At 43.4% G+C, this 18,355-nt stretch overlaps 1 protein-coding gene across 2 annotated transcripts in view; it reads right to left on the reverse strand.

The window, feature by feature from the left end:
- The window catches only part of ELAVL1 (ELAV like RNA binding protein 1), a 42,313-nt gene that overhangs the window by 11,942 nt on the left and 12,016 nt on the right, over positions 1 to 18,355 (reverse strand). For both annotated transcript variants that reach the window (XM_066336018.1, XM_066336017.1), the window contains exons 3-4: positions 2,982 to 3,085; positions 2,053 to 2,206 (exon numbers count right to left, since the gene is read on the reverse strand). In XM_066336018.1, coding sequence (XP_066192115.1) covers positions 2,053 to 2,206; positions 2,982 to 3,085 — 258 coding nt within the window. The remainder of the gene's footprint in view (positions 1 to 2,052; positions 2,207 to 2,981; positions 3,086 to 18,355) is intronic.

Raw genomic sequence — 18,355 nt, forward strand, 5'->3', positions numbered from 1 at the left:
TGTCAGAACCTGGGCCTACAGCAAGCAAGTTGTGTTTGCATTTTGATAAATAACAACAGATGGGCTCACCAGAGTAGAGCTGACAGCACTGTATGCTCAGGTACCACTGAGATCAGCCCCCCGTGCCAGGGAGAAAGGCTGTGTCCCACGCTGGGAAGGCCCAGAGTAGCAACATCACCCAGATCTCAGCAAGGCCTATCCTAGAGCTCAGTTCAGTGTGACTCCTCCACTGCCATGCTGTTCCTCCTAGTGCTTCTCAAAGCATTTATTTAAAACTAATATTGTAGAAAGTGTATTTTCAAAAGAATAATTTTCAAAAGCTGGAGTACCACCTCTATGAGAAGGTACTCATCAAAAGGTACAAATTAAAAGTGGGAACAGATCAAGATACAAAAGGCAGGCTTAAAGCCAAGGCACATTCCTGGTGGGATGGCAAGCCCAGGCTCTGCAGGCATTTACTGTGAGATGAAACAGAACCCACTCTTCAGTCAATGCATTATTAAGGCTATCAGAAAGCAGGCAGTATGTTCTGAGCTGAATTACACAGCATCAGGCCTCAGCACTTCCATGAAAACTGTATTATTCTTGGGGAGTTTTCATTTGTATGACTTCTGTCATCTCATTTTACAGCCCTATCAAATCCAGGCCCCACAGACTGACAGAGAGGGATAACTAATAATAACTTATTATTAGTTCTTAGTAAGTTTGCATTAATAAGTTTGCTGTGCTCCGCAAGTCGTTTTCTTGCTTCTCATTACAGCTGCGTTCTAGAAAACCAGCTCTAGAGACAGGACCATGCCAATATCAGAGTTGGGCAAAACAAATAATTTTCTCCAGGAAAGGCAGGATGGGATTTTCCTCACTCAGCCATGGAGAATGTGCCATGTCAATCCCCAGATCTCACCAAATCACCTCGAGTTTCTCTGATGGACAGTCGTTTGCAGCATGATCTGAGCTAACATCTGCAAGTGGTGCCTGCACCAGGAGCTGGGTGTGATGGGGACACAGCCCAGCAGACCTCGGCCTGCACTCAGACTGAACCCACCAGGAGCTGCTGGTGGCCCACTCTGAATTAGAGCAGACTCCTTACAGAGCAGGAAAGCTGCTTCTGAACTGATGTGTATAAACGTACATCTCAGTTATAATGTTAAACATGGAATTGCTAGAATTAGATTGTCTTCTATTCCAATACAGCAGATGCATAATGAATGAAAAAGTGTATTTGTAAAAGCTCTCTCCAGATTAATACATGACATATGGGCTACCAGTAAAACCACATAACACCTTCGATGACAGGATAAGCCAGACAGATATACTGTGTGAAATAACAGGGTAGGAAATTAAAACTCAGGAAACACACTGTAACACAGAGCCAGAATTACCATCATAAAGAAAACCTTAACTTCGGTCTCCCTTGAGCCAAGTGCCTAACTAACTTCTCTCATTTCTCTTTTTTTAATACACAAAATACACTTAGAACTCTCTGCGCAGTACTAAGTGTATGAAGTTAATTCCTTTGCTTGGCAGTAACCACAGAGGCCTGTAAGACATCTCAAATGGTTTAAAATATGAGAAAATTGAGTGGGTGAGTTCCAGGCTGGTACAAAAGACAAAACAAATTTTTATCTTGCTTTAAATCTGTAACTATGGCCTGGAATTAACCTGTGGATAAGAGCTGCATGTGTCAACGTAAAGTCAGCAAATCAGCTTGCACACATGGCCCAGACACTTAGTGCATTGCAGTGCCAGTGTCAGAGCAAGAAAGTAGACTTGGCAAATCAGTAGCTGATAAAAATGACAATAATCCTATTTTAATATGGTCTGAGGTTTGGTCTGTAAGCTGGCAAAAAGGCAGCGTGAATCACTGTGTGTTTTAAAAAAAAAATCACTGAACATGGATATCCTGTTAAAATTCTGTAACTGGTTGACATTAGATGTTATAATTAGCTCGTGGAAGTCTAATTCACTTAAGTTTAGTACTGCCAGTGTCAGAAAAAAACCAAACACATGCTGTACATTTCAGTTTCCTGCAGCCAAGGCCCCAGAACTCACCTGTAGTTTGATCCACAAGCACACGTGAGTTGATGATGCGCCCGAAACGGGAAAACATATCTTCTACATCCTTCTGTGTCATTGACCGGGGCAGGCCACTGATATATAAATTAGCATCTTTGATAACTTCAGAACTCGGGCGGGCATAGGAAACCTTTAAAAGAAATAGAAATACGTGTTCAGGGTATTAACAGGGAAGATCGATTTATTGTCCTGAGCCAATTTAATTGACTCCCCCATCACCAACACATGCATTTTTATTTGTGTTCAAAAAAATGGAACCAGGAGAGAGTAGGGGAAAATTAACCAAACAACAGGGCATGTCCTTACATAACTCCATTTAGTTTGGGCTTACCCAAGAGATAACAACCACACAGCACTGCTGTAAGGGGAGAGCAGTAGACCAATACCAACGCTCCCAACAAACACTTTTGCCACATGAAGAATCCCGAGTTCAACTCAGCCACTGGACCTGCCACAGCTCACAACAGGAACTCGTCCTGCCAGTATATTTTCCAAAGCTTTATAAAAAGATGGCACGAGTAGAGTGCAGTTTTCTGTCCTAATTTCTGCTAACGAGAAAGCTGCATAGATCACCTAAGGAGGAGTGAATCGTACATTTGTGCACAGGCTGCTGATTTGCATAAGGAAAGTGCATGTGTATTAACAAGATTTGCAATAAAATATTATGAAGTATCCAAGCCGTGCATGAATTAAAAACCCTGGCAACCCACCTATAATGGCCCCTCTACTACTGTAAAAATAGTGGGAATATAAAGAAATGGAATCTTCATGTACTAACCTGTTTCAAAACACTTCACTACTCTCCTCCCAGACTGATGCTTGCTGCAGCTGGGAGCACACAAACTTTACCATCAGAATGAAGTTCATTACAATGCCGTTTTCACAGAAGACTGAAGAGCGCCTACCTTGATTGTTTTTGACTGAAGTCTGAGGCCATTCAGTGTGTTTATTGCTCTTTCAGCATCTTTTGCAGTTACATAGTTCACAAAGCCATAGCCTAAGCTGTGTCCTAAAGGGAAGAAATTATTTTTAAATAATGCTAACAAAAGAATGTTATCACTACTAAAACGAAAGGAAATGCAAACAAGAACTGAACTCAACATACACAATCCACACAGCAAATATTTCAGTAAAAGCCAAGAAGGTTTCCCAAGGCTGGCACACATCATGAGTAACTCAGAGATCTTCTTTTTCCACTTTGGACATCCCTCTGCCTTCATAGACAGCAGGCATTGGACCAAACACCCATCAACAGCAAGAAATCTAGGACTAAAACACCTACTCTGACCAGTCTTGCAAAATATCATGGGTGTGGGACAAAGACAATCACTTAACCAAGTTCATCAGTACAAAGTCTGATGAAGAGACTTCATCAGAGAACAGAAAGTGAGAAAAGATCAACAGATGAACTGTCAGGTATGAAATGAAGACCCTCATGATTTCTTTGGCTACTCCAACCTCCACCCCTGGGGACAAGAGGGAAAAAGAAGTTTCCTATACTTCATTAATACAGCTAAAAAGCAGCCAGTTTCCCAAACATGTCATCATAGTGAAGAGTGAAAATTTCTCTTTAAGACAAACAATTCATGTACTGTCACTTTATTTAAGTTTACTCTTAATGAAAGAATTTTATATTAATAATAAAAATCCTTAAAATATTTAAGGAAAAGGATCTTTACTTTGGATACTTACTTGTTCTGCTTCTGTCTCCAATCTCCACAATTGCTACTATTAATTATAACATTACATACTAAGATTTTGTGCTGCAATTTTCCAACAATTACAGGCTCTTATCAAAGTAAGCCTAAAAATATCTAAAATACTTTCAAAACTGTATCAGAGCAATAAAACAAGTGCAATTCAACCAAGACACACCTCTTTCAGCCAACTTCTCCTTGTCTCTGTCAGACCTGTGGGATTTTCTAAAGAAAATTGTAAGCATGAATAGAAAAATGTGCTATTTTCCTCTAACAATATACTACTTTTAAGTTGTTACGTTCTATTATTAGGCTTAAGGACACTAGAAGACAAAGCTAATTGTTATGGATAAAAGATTCTGTGGTAGAATAACCCTTTTTTGACCACACTGCTTGGCTCTGCAATGGTCTTAGCTGAAAAGGAAACTTTCTTATGCTTTCCAGACATTTCAGAACCCCAAATACAGACACACGTGTCAAATTATGATATCCTGGCACACGTCAGAGGAAAAGTAGAAAAGGGCTGCAAGAGAACTGTAGATTAACTTCAGATACTGAAAAAAAGGATGCCCAGTCTGGTGAGTCATTGAGATTGCAATTATAAAATCCACAAGGGAATGGAAGGAAATCCCAAATAACCCTCAGTGTTTTCATGCCAACAGATACCGCAGAACTGCACCAGCTCCTGGCACAGACTCCGCCTTTGGCTGCTTCCTTGTGAAACCCAGTCCAGCAGTAACTCAGGTGAACTGAGACAATGTCAGAGCCTGTTGCCTAATTACCCTTTGTATAATCACTCACAGGTAATTTCTGCTGTCTGCTAAAACTCTTAGAGAAGCCAGATCCATTGCGTTCTAGTCTCACACAGAAACAACATCCTGTTCCCTCAGAGATCTGGTGTTAAACCAGCTCCAATCTGCCTCTCCTGACACCAGACACAGCACACAACCAATGGTAAACTCGGCACCGACCAAGAAGAATTTAACTCCATCCTCTGGAGACCTACAGATAACATCTGCAAAATTCTGATCAATGTTTCTAACATGTGATTTCTTTATATTTCTTTCTTCATTTTGTCTTATTAATCAAATATGGTCAATAATTTTGATCAAATACAGTCAATCATTTTGATCAAATATGGTTGGTTCACACCCACTTACCTACAGAACATTATTTACCTCTGATGAAGAAAATGAGTAATTGAACAATTAGAAAAATGTTGAGCACCTTACCTTATTTCTCCAAACTAAGAAAACAAAAGTAAGTTCAAGAGGGAAAAAATGCCAGATGGACAGCCGGCAATGACTTTTTCAAGAGTGGGAAGGATCCAACATCCCTCACAGGTCCAGCCCTGGTCTGCTCTGAAGGCTCAGAGCAACAGTTGCTTTAGGGATATTTTCAGTCTGTCCCAAAAGTCACAAAAACATGAATATTCCAGCAAACTACCAAACAGAATCAGGTCCTAATAAAACTTATGGAAATGGGCCCTTAAAGATCAGGGAAATATACTCCAAACAAAACTATAATCCCTCCAAGTGTGACCCCCAGTGAGCCCTAGCAGTCTGGACTGTTGCTTCCTGTCACTGGGGAGGACTGAGGGACTATTCTCCTGGACTCCACTCATACAAATTTATTATGCTGTCTTCAGTGCAATGAGTATCCTCCCCTTCCAACAAGTTCCCAGAAAATACAGCAGACATAGAATTGTAGATCATGGAATGTTTAGGTTTGAAAAGACTTTAGAATTTCATTCCACTCCCAGCCCCTGGGCACCTTCCACTATTCCAGGGTTGCTCCAAGCCCCATGCAACCCAGCCTGGAACACTGCCAGGGATCCTGGGGCAGACACAGCTGCTCTGGGAAACCTGTGCCAGGGCCTCACCAGCCTCACAGCCAACAATTCCTTACCAGTGTCCCATCCAGCCCTGCCCTCTGGCAGTGGAAGCCATTCCCTGTGTCCTGTCCCTCCATCCCTTGTCCCAGTCCCTCTCCAGCTCTCCTGGAGCCCCTTTAGGCCCTGAAAGGAGCTCGGAGCTCTCCCTGGAGCCTTCTCTTCTCCAGGTGAACACCTCCAGCCCTCCCAGCCTGTCCCCAGAGCAGAGGGGCTCCAACCTTCAGAACATCTCCATGGCCTTCCCTGAAGTCATTCCAGCAGGTGCATGTCTCTTGTGCTGGGGTCTCCAGGGCTGGAGACAGCTCTGCAGAGTGGAGCAGAAGGACAGAATCCTCCTCTCCCTTACTGCCCACGCTCCTTTGTTTCCTTCCAAAGCATCACACAGGTTTCGTGTTTATGCACTGTTTTAGATCAGTGACAAGGAATTTTAAGTTACTTACACACAGAATAAAACCAACCCTAAGCTGCAGCATTCATGGAGACCAAGGAGTAAAAGGCACCGTGTGATTGGTCTCCAGTCCCTGGAACCAGAAACTGTGCCCTAAAACACAGGCAAGCCCACATTATGGGCAGTTCTGATTTTTCTCCCAGGCAATCTGACTGAAAACACATTCTACAGCCTCCAGCCAACACTCTCCTTTTACAAACTGAGGTGTACATATTCTGCATCCACTAGTTCCTGTGCAAGTCCTTCCTGGACCTTACACACATTTCTCCTACCAAGTGTGTCCCCAAAGTACTCTCACACAGTGACTGTATCCTTTTGGCCTTCTTGACTATTTCTGTCAAATCAAAATTCTGCATCTTTTTCAATTCCAGTTTTATACAGGTTCCTCAATGACTATTCCTTATCCAACAGTTGGAACATCCTGGAAAATGAGGGGGCAGGGACGCAATGGGGTTTACTCAAACATTGATTAAAAAAAGAAGGGTCTGAAAGTGGCAGGATCACAAAGGTTCATTCTCATATTCCCTCCAGGCATTTGACAGTAAGTTTGTATTGAATTCCAATATTACAGTCCTATCAACTATTACCTGACAATAGGTAAGAAACTATGAATTATCTGTATTTTGCTACAATAACCTAGAATGCAGACCATCCCTCTTAGTCTACTTACCACCTTTAAACTACAGTAGTATAACATAACCTTAAGTCCTTAATTGTTAGAAAAATCCAACCCATGCAAAACTGACAGCATGTATTAACTTATCTTGCTCTAAAATACCCCACAACATCAGCCTCAGCCATCTCCTCCCACTCAGTGCCCAGTGTTTACCTCTGCACAGGCTGGGCCAACACAAAACAGTCCTGTCATTGCAGGAGACATTTCCACCTCATGGATGCCTGTGCAGGAATGGTCTTTGCTTTATAATTTCACTCCAAAACAGCACAATCTACCTATCTGCTAGGGATGCCAGGAAAAAGGTAATGAATGACCATTTACACAGCATTATCTGCTGTCAAGTGTTTATCCCAGGCAAGGAGAGTGTTTTTGCTTTCTCTTGATGTTCCCAGCCTGCTACAGAAACATGCAGTCCCAAGGAAATCAGTGCTGTAACAGTTTTCAAAACATTTTAGTAGGTAGGAATTAAAAAATATTTTTAAAAGTTTGCATATACATAAATACAAATTTATGCAAGAGACAAAGCTAAAAAAGAGGAACAAGTAGGTCCTTATCTGGACAAATAATTAACAAAGTAACTACAAAACCTAGTTTTAAGCAAAATACTACAGTCCTTCAGCAGAAAGAATCAAGTTTTGTTTCCATGATAAAAGGCCCTTTCAGAAGGGAGGGCACTGGCTTTCTTTCCATGCATCATTTGGGTTTCTGTCCATCTCCCTGCTTCCTTTCCCAGCTCCCAAGACACATGGCTTCAGTCAGCAGCTCCTTCCTTATTCCCAGACAGTGCTGACGACTCCAGCTTCACTGAGGAGTCTGATCACCAGAGCTCTTCACTAAGAGCAGCTAAGATCCTCCCCATCCTGTCCTCCATAAGAAATGCCAAAATCAAATCAGGCCCCTGTTATGTCAGTGCACTCCAGCATGATAGCAACTTCATTTAGAATTTGTTTTCTGAACTGGGAATCAGTTTTTGGAGGACACAAGCTGGGTTTGAGTTTTTTGTTTGGCTTTACAAACTGCCATGAGTGATAACCAGAGAGTCTAAATGCATTGAGAAGTAAAATACCAAGCATCAGCAGAATTCAAAGCAGTGGCTATAGTTTCTGAGGATAAGGACAGATTAAAGCACTCAAAGGCGCCTTGTGTAGGCTCCTTTAGCACAGTTACACTGTTGTACAACCAGGGCTACAAAATCACATCATCCCAGTGAAAAACACAACCATCCTGCATCAAACTTCCCTGAAAAGTGTTACAAAAATGGAGATGTGCAGCAAGGTAGGACTGGCAGAGCAGGTGATTAAGAGACTGCACCCTAACTGCAGAGCGAGTCACAGCACACACACAACATTCTCTGTTTCCTAACAGCCAGGAAAACACATAGATGTGTGAGCAGAGCAGCCTGGCTGAGCAGGGAGCCACGGCACAGCTCCAAAGGAAACAGTACAGGAGATAGAAGTAACAGTTACAAAAGGAGGAATTTGGAAACACTGTCCACTATGTCTGAGAAATGGCAGAGCTCATATGCAGTTCAAACTTGAAAAGAATGGAAAGAAACAAAAAAAGTAATATCAAGGGTAACAAGAAAATGTTCTATTGCTGTCCCAGCAACAAATGGCTGGAAGTATGGCAGCAGATTTACCATGTGATTTGAGCAAAGAGGCACAGGATGCTTTTCTGTGTCTCATGTCACCAGCAGAGTCTAAAAAGCACTTTGGAAAGAGCTCCCAGAGAAAGACCAGTAGATGAACACTGAGCCAGGGACTGACTGGTTGAGTGAACTGATCCCAGTCAAGCCCATGGGGGATGAAATGCAGCCTTTGTAAGGGGGATGAGGCACCAGGCTCACGCCCCTGCCAAAACTGTTTCATCTTTGAATGATCAGGAAATTGGAAGAAGGAAGGTAAGCAGCACATCCATCTTCAAAAGGAGACAAAGGCACACACCCCTCACACACAGCTCTAGCTGTATGCCTGGAACGAGGGGAGTTTGCAGGGTCTCTACTGGGACCTGCAGTTTGTCTCCTGATCCATTTTGCGAAAGAGGTGATGGGAATGTGTCCTCACCAAGACAGGAGATATCACCAGGATGGGAGGAACCTGTCACAGACTAAAGAAAGGGTCAGGCTGCCACAAGGGACAGGACAACAGCACCTCATGGAATGCAGCAGGGACAGATGTAGAAACCTGGTCATGTGGAGGAAGACACCTTGGCAACAACAGACCGAACAATTGCTGTCTGGAGACTGTTCTATGGAAAATGAGCTGGGGATCAGGGTATGGAGCATGAGCCAGCAATGCCCCAAGGGAGAAGGGTAACAGCATCCTGCTGAACACTTGACTCCAGAGACAAGCACTTACTATTTGCTACATCCTTAGCAGGTTTTGTTTTCATACTGCAAGGTATGCACGCTCCTTACACCAAAAAAGAAAGCACCTTCATGAAGGATTTCTGTCAAAACACATTTCTGGATGGGAACAAACATCTGAAGTAGTTAATGATCAATTTTAAAAACTAACAGTTAAGGGCATGATTTTCCATTCCACGTCTATGTTGATCAAATTCAGTCATCACAAGCTAGATAGTAATAAATAGAACAATTTCTACTGTATAATTCATAGCATGTTTTTTAAAATACATGGAATTATGGAATGATGGAATAGTTTGGGTTGGGAAGAACCTTAAAGGCCATTTCATTCAACTCTGTGTCCTAGGTAGAGATGCCTTCCACTACACCAAGGTGCTCCAAGCCCCATCCAACCCAGCCTGGAACACTGCCAGGGATCCAGGGGCAGACACAGCTGCTCTGGGAAACATGTACCAGGGCCTCACCAGCTCACTGCCAACAATTCCTTCCCAGTATCCCATCCAGCCCTGCCCTCTGGCAGTGGAAGCCATTCCCCGTGTCCTGTCCCTCCATCTCTTGTCCCAGTCCCTCTCCAGCTCTCCTGGAGCCCCTTTAGGCACTGGAAAGGGCTCTGAAGTCTCCTGAAGCCTTCTGTTCTCCAAGTGAACACCCCCAGCTCTCCAAGCCTGGCTCCAGAGCAGAGGGGCTCCAGCCTTGCACTCAGTCCTTCATTAATGGTATAGATGATGCATCTCAGCTATTCTGGAAACACACGAAGCTGAAGCTAAAACCCATAGATTGAACCAAATTTGAAACAAAAATTTTCTCTTATGTAGTCCCCTAGCCCACAGTTCGGTGATGTCCTCCCATCCATTCCATCAGTGACACTGAGCAACTGCTGTATCTCTGGCACAATCATTTGTTTTGTAGTGACCACAGTGAGTTCCAGGAACCACACTACTGGAGACAGAACTGAGTACAGGAACTTCAGTGCAGATACTGAGGCAGTTAATCATAAATTTCACTTCTACTTTGCTTACCAAAAATATTCTCCTATGGAGATTTTGGGAAATGGAAGCAAGTGGGTTTTTTGTTTACCCAAAGAATTTGTTGAAGCAACAATTAATCATTCCAAAATACTTTCATCTGCCTCATCTCCAGTTAAGTCATAAATGCTGCCCAAAACTACCCTTTAGTCCCTGAAACACCAAGACAGCACCAGAAACCCCACAGTCCTGTCTGAGTCAGGCTAGGGGCAAAGTTCAGCACAGCCAAATAGCCCAGGGCTGTGCCTAACCTGGAGAGAGCCCTGTAAATCACTGTGCTGTTGTAGAGCTGAGTCAGTCAGACCAACACTACACTGGCAATTACTGCACCATGCTCCACCTACACAGAGTACAAAGCTGAAAGTTTAGGTTTATATTTAAGCATTTCCACAATGTTTCACCCTTTATTGTTAGCCTGTGCAGCAGCTCAGGATCTTCCTTCTACAGGACCTGAACACAGCTCTGATGCTGTTCCTGGAGCTAAGACCCAGACTGCTCACCCAGTCAATTCCCACTTCTGCTTGAGACTTCAAATCAGCACATCCTACTGAACAGACACCTGATGGTGACAGAAAGTAACTAGCAAGGAAACAAAGAAAATATCTAGTGACATTGATAATGTCTTTCCAGTCCAGAATGTGTCCCCACTGCTTCCTGTGACTTCAGGACACAACTCTCTTTCTGTTCATGGCCAAACAGTGAAGAGTCTCATTTATAGAATTCCAAAGGCAAAAGCACATTTAGCTGATTTGGAAAGCCTGACCTTCAAACAACTCAGCAAAACATTACAAATTACAAATTAAGCTGCCTCTTCTTCTTATGTAAATTCAGTGGTATTTGCCTTGCAACAGATGGATACAAGCAACTCAAACAGACACCTCTATGGGAAAAAGTCAAAAGCTACAAAGATAACTTGACAAAAGTCTGTTGTCAATCCTGGTTCAGAGAGCTCACAGAGATCTTACCATCCCCACAACATTGCAAAAATTCAACTGTAAGAGTAACAGCTTTAAATCCTGAAAACAAAAGAGTGGGGATTTTTTAGTAATTAATTTTATTTCACAAAGTCTCTCTGCATAATTATCATTTCTATATGTTCTCTTTTTATTTTTTCCTTTCTCTCAGTTCCAGAAAAATTCTCTATTGAGATTTAATTTCAGATGCTCCAGGGCTCCTTTTCCATACGAACTGCCAGCATCTGAGATTCTGTGAAGTGAAAAGAATTTGTAAAGTGAACACAGAAAACACCCAAACTGCGTTGAAACACCACAGGCTGTTTTTTGGTGGGAGTCTGATAGGAAAATGCCTGCCTACTTACTGCAAGATCTCATTTCTTTCAACAGGACAGAACTTGTTCACCTCTTGTTGGAACAAGAATCTGACCGTTCAAGATGCTGAGGGCTCAAAAATTCACTTCTTCCTTCTCTTGAAGAAAAACTTCAACTTTCAAATAATGACATTTCTTTAGCTGCAAACATTACAGTACAAAAACCTCCAGCGAGTGCTCAGTCATCTTGATCACAGGCAGAGCTGAACCAAATTTTTACTGCATTTTTGCAGAAATGCAGCTGCTCCCTTGGAAGAGAATGGAAGTATTGTAAGATGTGGAATGGTAACTCCCACTAAAAACATGCTGAGAAGTATTATAATACAACCAAAGATGTTGCTACATGGCACATTTATATAGCTTGATGAGAAGAAAAAAAAAAGCAAAGGAAGAAGAGCCATGGAATGGTCTGTACAGTTCTCCTGGCCTTTTTTACTCTTGTACTGTAAGGAGTGATGTATTTAAACCTCTCAGCATATCCAGACAATAGTGGAAGGACACCCATGACCCCAAAACAGCAGGGAGTCACTGCCTGTTGTGCCAGCCCTGCCTCAAAGCTTTCAGAGAATACTCTCAGGGTGCCTCTGAGTGGCAGCACCACAACTCAGTGAGCAGCCACTGTTCCCACTCTCGCATTGCCGCGCACACACTAAGTGTGCAACTGGAACCATCAGCCAGCTCAGTGACCAACATTTCTAATAGATTTGGCCCTGATATCAAATTTTTGGTACTTCACTAGGGATTCCCCTCCAGCTGCACCTTGTGCTGGCGATCCCCAAACTCAAGGACTGGTTTTTAACACATTCACAAGGCCCTTCACTTGGTGACACAGGTCCTCCTCACTTACAGCACTAAGAACACATCTGCCCAGCCTGAGTGAGAGGCCTCAGGCACAACCACCATCCTTTTCAGTCAAGGCACCTTTTCTCTGGCCAAGGCCTCTGCTGTTCCAGGAATAGGTGCTGCCACGACTGCTGGAGACCACAGCACATCATCGTGAGCCCTGAGTGCACATGGGCTGAACACAGCAGAATGCCTAGTCCCTGCCCTCCTCTGCCTACTCACAGTGCTCTGGAAGCTTTACTCTAGCCCAGACTGCTACACAGGCCTAGCCCAAGCAACAGTTAAACAAGTGCTTAACTGTCCTCAAGCAGGGGTCAACCAGAACAAAAACTCCCACCTTCTTCTGGTCAAGCGCACCTGACAAAGCTTGAAGCAAACTGCTCCAAGTCCAGGTGTCCGCAGCTGTCCCACCCTGACAGCAGTCAGCACTCAGGGTCATAAGAGGGAGTACCAGAAATCCAGACAACCCCAGATATGCCCTGAATATTGAGAAGCAGAGCCCAAGAACTACTGCTACAGCCCTTGCTGTGCTCTGATCCCTCTGAAAGAACCCAGGCAACCAGGCCTAGAAAGATGGGGAAGGGTCTGCAGGGGAAGGGTCTGAGGAGAGGCTGAGGGCACTTGGCTCGTCCAGCTGGAGCAGAGGAGACTGAGGGGAGGCTCCTCGGGGGCTGGAGCTCCTCCTGAGGGGAGGCGGAGGGGCAGGGGCTGAGCTCTGCTCTGGGACAGGGACAGGAGCCCAGGAAGGGCTGGAGCTGTGCCAGGGCTGGGCTGGAGCTCAGGGAAAGGTTCTTCCCCCCGAGGGTGCTGGGGCACTGCCCAGGCTCCCCAGGGAATGGTCCCAGCCCCAAGGTGCCAGAGCTCCAGGAGGGTTTGGACAAGGCTCTCAGGGATGCTCAGGGTGGGATTGTTGGGGTGTCTGTGCAGGGACAGGGGTTGGTCTGATGATCCTGTGGATCCCTTTCAACTCAGGATATTCCAGGATTCTCTGATTTAGGTTAGCTGTATTCCTATACCCTTGAGAGAACTCAATTACTACCTCCGAGGCAGTTTATGTGGCCACCTTTATGACAAAGGGAACTAAATGAGGCTGGCAAAGCTGCTGTTCACATTTTCAGTATTTGGGCAATTTGTCTACAAAACATTTGCACTTCTCATTAAGTTAACCATTGCCACAAGGCATTCTTGAATGCATATTTAGAGAAATCACATACCACCAAATGTGATTAAAGAGCTAGAAAAAAAACCCCAAAGGTAATGATGCATTCCAATTCCACAGTTAACAGCAAAACTGCATAAACAATTTCATGGGTATTTTGTATGCAAAAAGAAACTATTTCAGCCAAAGAGAATACTAAAGTATTTCCACAAACAAGAACACTTCAGAATTCCATTTCTAGACTGAGTTCACTGCACTGGTGAAATGAGTGGTTGTCCTGTCACATGAACTTGAGCTACTCACCACCCTGCAGCACCTGACAGCTGGGCAGTAAAATCGTCCTCCCTTTTCTGCTTGAAAAGCACACATGGACAAGGACATTCATTTCTTTTTTAGCTGCATAATTTCTGAGAGTGAGTCTTCCAGAGAAGACATGAAAATAAAGAGGCAGGGAAAGGGTAAAATTTATGTCTATTCCTGAGAAATTACAACTGTCTGAAAGCAACTTCTTTTAGTCCTGCAAACATGTCCCAGGCACATCTGCAGAGAGTGAGCCATCACAACAGTAATGTTAGAGATGGACCCCAAATTCCTGCATACAACCTCAACAATTACCCCAAAATGTCCTTTCTGCTCGACAATTTCCAGCAGCAGTGGCGATCCCTTTGCTTGGACAGCTGCCAGTAACAGAGTTTGACCTTAGTGAGTTCCATCAGAACTTACACTGACACAGGCAAATGCAGAGAGCAGAAAAAGGCCATGTACAGACAGAGCCTTTGGAACAGCGTGAAGGATCATAACCTACACTTCCTAGAGCAGAAAGTCATTAGTACCAGAGGGAGAACACTCTCTGCTCAAGCAGTACAGAAGGTGTGAGGGAAGGAACAGGAACCCTCAGGAAGCTGGATGCCACCATTACAAAATCACTGTCAGAAGGAACTTCCACAGAGCGAGGTGTGCACAGCAACCTGTCACCAGGGACTCAGAGCAGGGATATGGTGTCAGGAGCAATAAATAGATCTCACAGAAGTCTGAGACCATAAACACATCGGGAAAAAGGTTCACAGAATCCTAGAATAGAACCCTAGGATATTCTGAGTTAAGACTGATGGTCCTTGTGGGGCCCTTCCAACCCATGGCCCTGCACAGACACCCCAACAATCCCACCCTGTGCATCCCTGAGAGCGTTCCCCAAACCCTCCTGGAGCTCTGGCACCTTGGGGCTGGGACCATTCCCTGGGGAGCCTGGGCAGTGCCCCAGCACCCTCGGGGGGAAGAAACTCTTCCAAATAGCCAGTTTAAACTCCCCCAACACAGTTTTGTGGTAGTTTCGCTGAATTCTTTTCCCTTGCACTCTGAGGACATTTACATTCAACATCACAGGTGGGAGCATCCCACAGCTCACACAATTATTCCAATAAGCAGGACCTTTACTTTTATTATTACTGTGTGCTGCCATTCCACGTGAGTTTGGCAGCTTCTTGTTTGTTATAATTGCACAAAAAAGCAGTTTAACTCAACCTTTTCAGAGTTTCACAACAGTCAGGTTTGAAAGTACCAATACTTCAGCAGAATAAGGGAAAAACAGAGAAATTAAACACATATGACCAACTAACTTTCAGCTTCAGCATTTGGTCTAGAAGGACTAACAGCCTGTGTACAGCAGGCTAAAGATAACCAGGCTCTCTAGGAAAATTTAGACCTATTAAGCTTCTGTGCTGTGCAGTCAGACATCCTGACACAACAAGCCATCAGCATCCACGCTGCAAGAAACTGGGCAAGCCCAGAGGGGCCCAGACGCCTGGATTCTGCATTAACATGTACTGAAGGAGAAATGGTTTTTTAAAACTCACCTGTTAGAGAAGTCCAGACTAGCATAATGTCTGGAAAGCTGGACCCCAGAACGTGGATGTTGCAGCAAAGTCAAACATGCCCCATGCAAAATACAGCACATGACAGATTTCTTCTGTTAGATCATATCCAGTACAAGGCAGTTGCTCCAAGGAAATGGACATTTAACATCATACACATCCCTGGAGAGGGAATCAGTGCAGAGTACAAGCCTGGTCCTGCTGTCTGCAGTCAGTGCTGCAGGACTACTGTCCTATCAGTGCAGGCCAACTGGACCAGCCCCAGACTTCTTGTTCTCAGCCTCATGAGCCAGAGCCATAGGAAGAGAGGATTTCATTGATGAAATCAAGTCAATGGCTACTCACAGATCTGAGCAATCACGACAACCAACCAGGAGATGCACCAGTGAAAAGTTACACTGCAGGCTGGACGCTGTGCCATACTACATTGGGAAGTGGGAATCAGCCTTCCAACATTTCCCTAGGGTTCAAAGCCCCAAGGCATGGCTGGTGTTTGATTAAGATCTGACAGAAAGAACAGTGAATTTTCTTAATTTTTGTAAGAGAATTATAGAATTCATTCCAATGTATATTGGAATGAATTTCACCTTCCTGTAATGCTCATTGGTAGTGAGATAAAGGGTAAGCAGTCTGGAGGCTTCAATGAGTTTCTCTACACTTTATAACCACAATGTAACACATGGAACACAGATCATTATTCAACACTCTGCTGCATTTGAAGCAAAACACAACAACATATGTAATTACCATAATAAAATACTTTGCTCCAACAAACCCAAACTTCGGCTTTTAAATTGATTCTTGAATCCCAGTAATCAGTTGCCAGACAGCTTATGCCAGTTCAATAAGTCATGAAAAACTGCATTCCAAGCAGAAGTTATTTTCTGCCCCACATTTCATTAACAGACAATAAATTGGGAAGAAATATATGTATCATTCAGTGTTTTACAAAAAGCTAGCATTATCAAGTAGATTTTATCTCTGCAAATACAAACAATAATGGGAACTTTTAAGGACAAAATATTCTTGATTATTAAAACTTTATGGGGGCACCAAAAGCTATGACTTCATTGGAAAGAACTAAACTGATCCAAGAGGTCTAATTCCAACAAAAGCAAAAGGTTCCCTCTCTCCTGTCCAGGCCACTCAACCCGCTCTATCTCACATGCCAAATATTATGGCTTATCTGACCAGAAACCAAGGTCAGGGAGCCAAACAGGTTTTTCTGCAGCTCCAGTTTCCTTCTGTCTGCCACGGGGTCAGAGAAATGCAATGGAGGCACAAGAAAAGCACAGGATTTTTCTGTTCAGGGACTGCTGCACAGCCATCTGTTTAACAGAGAGTCTGAGAATACAGAACATAATGCGAACATCAAGGGGCAGAAACAAAAACAAAAGGAAGAAAAAATGCACAGAAGGAGCCAGTCCTTTGGCACTGATATTCCAGAACTATCAGTAAGCATGGAGATGGTTGTTAACTGCTCCTAATAGTGTTGCAAGCAAATGAAAAATTAAATAGCAACAAAATTCAATAGCATGACCACAGCAGCTACACAGAATCCAACACCTGCAAACCCTCTAGAGAAAAGCCAGTGTTCTGCCCACAGGCACTCAAGGACTCTCTGCAACAGTAACATCAATTTTACTTTTTGATTCCTGAGGGTAAGAACAACCTTGAGCACACAAATTTATGTTTTGGACATTAAGCTACCCAGACTTTACCAGTGTTTGATGCTACAGGTAACAGCATGAAGCAGGCTCTCAACTTCAGGTACTGATGAGTCTCTTGCTTCCCACTGAAAATATCCTTCCCTCCCACACAGGTGAATCTGTGCTTATTTTACAGTTTAAGGTGTGGGTCAGCTATGACTTGTTATCATTAAGCAAGGGGTCTGATTCCTTGCAAAACGTGCCTTCACAGTAAGCCTCAACTTTTAAGTGCTGCAGAGTCCATGACAACATCTGGGACAAACACTCATCTACCAAAACATTCAAAGAAATCAGTATTTATGTAACTATTTTATCATGACTGAACATATATATCCCTTAAGTACAGTCATAGACAGACAGACATCATGAGATACTTCATCTGTAAGACAGATGACACAGAAATCACAGGGCCTACCCAGAAGAGAAATTCTGAAATTTTTAACTGTTCAGTTCTAACTGGTATTCTCAAGCAAATAAAGCACTAAAGATGATGCACAAAGAGGTCTCATGCATTCCATCAGCTCCCATGCAGCTTTTACAGACTGGGGAGCAGTCTCAGGCTGGTTCCCTTACTGATTAGATAACGATCAGTATTGCTGAATTCTGAAATACAACACTGAGCATGCACAGCAGAGAATTCCACAAGCAGTGAGCTGCAGGCTGGAAACAAACACCAGTGCACAGCTAGGTAACAGCACTTTTTTTTCCCCTCCAGAAACAACCAAGTGCTCTCACTGAATCCAACATATTGCAAATTCTGAACAAGAATACAACCTGTAAATAAAGTGTTTTAACAGTGATTAAAGATTAAAATCTCTTCGGAGAGCAACTAAAACCTCCTGCAACTAAGCAGATATAGAAGCAGTTGCTCTGTCAGCATTTGTTATGCTTCAAGGAACCATTAAGTTTCACAAGTCAAAACAATTCATTCCTCTCATATTTTAAAGCTACTACTACCAATCCTATTTAAGGAACTTACAAGTTAAATTCCACAACAGCGATAATTCCACCTACAGCCACTTCAGAACCTCAGCACGCCTTTATTTTATTGATCAAAATCAGAACAAAAGGTTTGTTTGTAAATTCAGAGTTCAGGTGGAGTCAAAACCACTCAGACTGTAGGAAGAATAAATCAGCTGGGGATTAAATCTAAACCAATTCTAGACCTGTCTATTAATGTTCAAATTTGGGAACTGTACTGCTTTGAATTCTTAGTCATACACACGATATTCATGAACTTAGCCTTGAGCATTCCATCCTCCCAA

This window comes from Sylvia atricapilla, chromosome 26, assembly GCF_009819655.1.
Source record: "Sylvia atricapilla isolate bSylAtr1 chromosome 26, bSylAtr1.pri, whole genome shotgun sequence".
In the NCBI taxonomy this organism is placed as follows: Eukaryota; Metazoa; Chordata; class Aves; order Passeriformes; family Sylviidae; genus Sylvia; species Sylvia atricapilla.